Here is a 3993-nt window from a genome sequence, read left to right on the forward strand (position 1 = left end):
CCCCCCCCCCCTGGTGGCCGACCCACCGCACAGGGCAAGATCAACCTGCTGAACCGCTTTGAGCGCATGAAGGCTCTTGGGCCGTCCTTCATCGACATCACCTGGGGCGCCGGTGGGTCCACCAGTGCCACCACCCTGGAGCTGACCCTGGCCGCGCAGAAGGAGATTGGCCTGAACACCTGCATGCACCTGACCTGCACCAACATGGACCGCGAGCAGATCGACCACGCCCTGGAGACCTGCCACGCCAACGGGGTCCAGAACATCCTGGCGCTGCGGGGCGGTATGTTGCCCGGCGGCATGGGCGCCAGCCGGCTTCGGCTGTGGCCCCCTCCCCCTGCTCCTCCTCCTTTTCCTGCTCGGGCCCCCGCCCCGCCTGACGGCCACTGACCGCCCATCTGGCTGCCACTCGTGTCCTTTCCAGACCCTCCCCAGGGCCAGGAGCGCTGGGTGGCCACTGATTGCAACTTCTCCTACGGCTCGGACCTGGTCAAGTACATCCGCCAGAAGTACGGCGACCACTTCTGCATCGCGGTGGCCGGCTACCCGGAGGGGCACCAGGACAACGAGTGCAAGGAGTCCGACCTGCAGCACCTCAAGAGCAAGGTCGACGCCGGGGCCGACTTCATTGTCACCCAGCTCTTCTACGACGTCGAGGAGTACCTGCGCTTTGTTGCTCGCTGCCGCGCCATCGGTATGTTGCCCATGTGCTCCCCGGGGATCCATGGCAGCGAGGGGGGCCGGGGCCTTTCTTTTTCCTTTTTCCTTCTTTTTTTTTTGCTTGCTTGCTTCCCTCCCGAACGAGTGGCCCGCACACCCGCTCCTCTGCCTGCCCGCTCGCCCGCTGACCGGTCCATTCGCATTTTTCGTGTGGCTTTCACCCTTGCCGATGGCTCGGCACAGGCATCACCTGCCCCATCCTGCCTGGCATCATGCCCATCTACACCCACGCCGGGTGGACTCGCATGACGACCATGTGCAAGGTGGCCGTCCCGCCGGCCATGGCTGCCCGTATGGAGGAGCTCAAGGATTCCCCGGAGGAGGTCCTGGCCTACGGCGAGGACTTCATTGTCCAGATGATGACCCAGCTGCAGGAGGCCGGCGTCAAGCAGTTCCACATCTACACCCTCAACCAGGATGCCCTGGTGACTCGCATCCTGCGCCGTCTGGATCTCCTCCAGGAGGAGTCCCCGAAGTCGGCCTCTCTGCCGTCGACCGCCCCCACCTCTCCCAGCAACTCTCCCTAAGAAGGAGAACGGGCGATGGGGGCGACCCGGCACCCGGTGCACCTATGCTGCTCTCCCCGGCGTGCGGGGGTGTGCCTGCGCGCATGCATCGCCCCTGGCCATGGCCCGGGGGGGAAGGGGCGGGGAAGGCCTGAGTCGGAAGGCCTCCCCTCCCCCCGCTCCCCACTCCCTTGCAGACAGAGATAGACTAGTCAATATATACATATACATACACGTAGGACCCAGGATGGGCAAACGGGTGCACCCACATCAGCGTCCTCCCTTGAGGCGCCCGACCCCCCTCCTCTCGCTCGCAAACACTCCGCCCCTCCCGCTCCTCTGTCTGCTACCTCGTTGGCCCCCTGCGTGGTTGGGTGCGGTGTCAGCACGGGGGGGGGGCGAAGAAAATGGATACCTGACTCCGCCCCAGCCTCCATCCCACCTGGGAAGGACAAACAGATAACCAGGCGAGGGTGGGCCGGCCAGGGAGAAGCAGAAGAGACATCGATGATGCGGTGGTTTCATTATTCGGCCGGCGTGTCCCGCCTGCAGAAGGTCGCGCGGCATGGTGTGACGAAGAAAGGGGGAGAGAGAGAGAGAGAGGGAGGGAGGGAGGGAGGGAGAGAGAGAGGCAAAGGATAAAAGTGCAGCGGATTTGCCCCCGGGTCGCGGCTTTGGCCACCACACTCACAGCTGGATGGCTCACGAGAAGAGGGGCAACGGGAGGTGGCGGGAGGGGAGGACAAGCACTGGCACGACATCGCCCTACTGCTTACCCGGAGCGAGCCTTGAGATGCTTGCGGATGGCATCGGCGCCAAGGCTGATGACCCGCGGCGGCGGGTCGACAATGGTATTCTCACTAAGCAGGAAGTGCTTGAGGTTTGCCAACCGGTGGAGGTCGGTCGGCAGGTCGGACAGCTGGTTGTTGGTGAAGTCCAAACGGACCAGCTCAGAAGCATTGGCCAGCTCCTTCGGCAGGGCGCCGATGATGTTGTTCCGCGCCTCGAAAGAAGTGAGGTTGGAGCACTCGCTGCGTGTGTGCGTGTGTGTGTGTGTGTGGGAGATAGGGAGAGAGAGAGAGAGAGAGAGGGAGGGAGGGAGAGAAGGAGGAGGTGAATGGTGAGCAGGGTGGGCGCGACCTCGGATGATGCTAGCATATATGGAAGAACGAACCCAAGGGCGGCCGGGAGGCTGGACAACTGGTTGTGGTTGAGAACCAGGCGGCGAAGGTTCCCCAGCCGAGCGATATCCCCCGGGATGACACTGATGATGTTCTGGGACATATCCAACTCTTCGAGCTGAGCAAGCTCGAACACAGCGTCGGGGATGGCATCAAACTGGTTATCACTGAGTGATGCAGCGGGGAGGAAGAGCGGGCGAGAGAGAGAGAGAGAGAGAGAGGAGGGGGGAGGCCGAAGGGAATAGAGGGTCAGTGGGCGGAGTCACAGGTGGGCAGGAAAAGGACACACGAGACGCGGCAGAAGAGGGCCAAATGGCCGGATCGCCAACGGCCAAATCCGCGAGCGAAGGAAGGAAGGGGACGCACCCCAGGTTCAGATACTTCAGGGCAATCATCTGCCGGCCGAAATCCATCATCGGGAAGGACTGAACCTTGAGCTTGTTCTTGCGAAGGGCCAGGTGCTCCAGGGTCTTCCCACTGCCGACCAGCGTGTCGGGGAGGTCGCTCAGCGAGCAATCCATCAGCGACAGGGTCTTCAGGGTCTTCAGGGCACCGAGGTCCTGCTCATCCAGGATGCCCAGCTGCGGGTTGTCATCCATGCGCAAGATCTCCAGCTTCTCCCAGTAGATCAGGCAGCTGGGCATCTCGTTGATGGAGGTGTTTGACAGGTCCAGGTGCTGGATGGACTTGAGCATCTTGGCCGCATCCGGCAGGGAGGACAGATTCTTGTTGTCGCGGAGGGTAAGCTGCTGGAGGTGCTCAAGGTCGCACACTGGAGCGGGATCGGGCGTCAGAAAGCGAGTCAGCGGGGGGGGGGGGGGGGGAGGCAAGAAGACAGGGAGAAGGGCCAGAAAAGAGAGAAACAGAGAGAGAGAGAGAGAGAGAGAGAGAGAGAGAGAGAGACGCACGCTCTTCAGGCAGACGCTGGACGTTGTTGTCATTGAGGTCAAGAATGCGGAGCTTCTGCAGGTTGCCAATTTCCTTCGAGATAGAGACAATCCGGTTCTCGAAGAGGATGAATTTCTGCCAGGATGGAGCAACGAAGAAGGTCACGAGGAGAGGAGGGATTGACGGAGGAGGGGCACAGCGGGGCATGGTGGGCGACAGAAGGTGAGTTGCAGGCGAGACGGAAAGCAAGAGCGAGAGCTTGTCGCGGCAGCGAGAAAAGCCCAGAGAGATAGTGTGTGTGTGTGTGTGAGGGAGGAAGCGGGACAGTTTGAACATACCTCGAGGCCGACAAGCGAGGCCACATCGTCGAGGATGTTGCGCAGCTGGTTGTTCGACATGTCCAGGATCTGCAGCTCGGACAGGCCGTAGATGGAGTCGGGGATGGTCTGCGAGCCGGAGGGGGGGAGCGGGGTCAGCGAGAGGCCGGCGGGGGCAGGGCACGGTGACATGGTCGGGAGGCTGTGCAGATGTGCGGATATGTGGCTGCGTGCGCTGACGCGCACCTTGAAAATGTTCTTGCTGAGGTTCAAGATACGCAGGGACTTCAACTGGTTCATGGAATCGGGCAGCTCCCTATCGAGGGCAGGCGTGAGTGCCGGAGGAAGAAACAGACGTCAGCCCGACAGCCGGGGATTCGG

General features: G+C 62.1%; 2 protein-coding genes across 2 annotated transcripts in view; one reads left to right on the top strand and one right to left on the bottom strand.

Moving 5' to 3' along the window:
• Positions 1–1460, top strand: part of H696_04764 (methylenetetrahydrofolate reductase) — a gene marked incomplete at its 5' end in the record, with an annotated part of 1870 nt that extends 410 nt beyond the window's left edge. Inside the window, 3 exons of the mRNA XM_009498627.1 lie at positions 34–283; positions 425–694; positions 904–1460. Coding sequence (XP_009496902.1) covers positions 34–283; positions 425–694; positions 904–1247 — 864 coding nt within the window. The 3' untranslated portion in view covers positions 1248–1460. The remainder of the gene's footprint in view (positions 1–33; positions 284–424; positions 695–903) is intronic.
• A 538-nt stretch (positions 1461–1998) lies between these two features.
• The window catches only part of H696_04765 (hypothetical protein), a gene marked incomplete at both ends in the record, with an annotated part of 3063 nt that continues 1068 nt past the window's right edge, over positions 1999–3993 (bottom strand). Inside the window, 6 exons of the mRNA XM_009498628.1 lie at positions 1999–2257; positions 2401–2574; positions 2774–3179; positions 3316–3430; positions 3634–3741; positions 3859–3928. Of these exons, the coding sequence (XP_009496903.1) occupies positions 1999–2257; positions 2401–2574; positions 2774–3179; positions 3316–3430; positions 3634–3741; positions 3859–3928 (1132 nt within the window). The remainder of the gene's footprint in view (positions 2258–2400; positions 2575–2773; positions 3180–3315; positions 3431–3633; positions 3742–3858; positions 3929–3993) is intronic.

This window comes from Fonticula alba (assembly GCF_000388065.1).
Source record: "Fonticula alba strain ATCC 38817 unplaced genomic scaffold supercont2.8, whole genome shotgun sequence".
In the NCBI taxonomy this organism is placed as follows: Eukaryota; order Rotosphaerida; family Fonticulaceae; genus Fonticula; species Fonticula alba.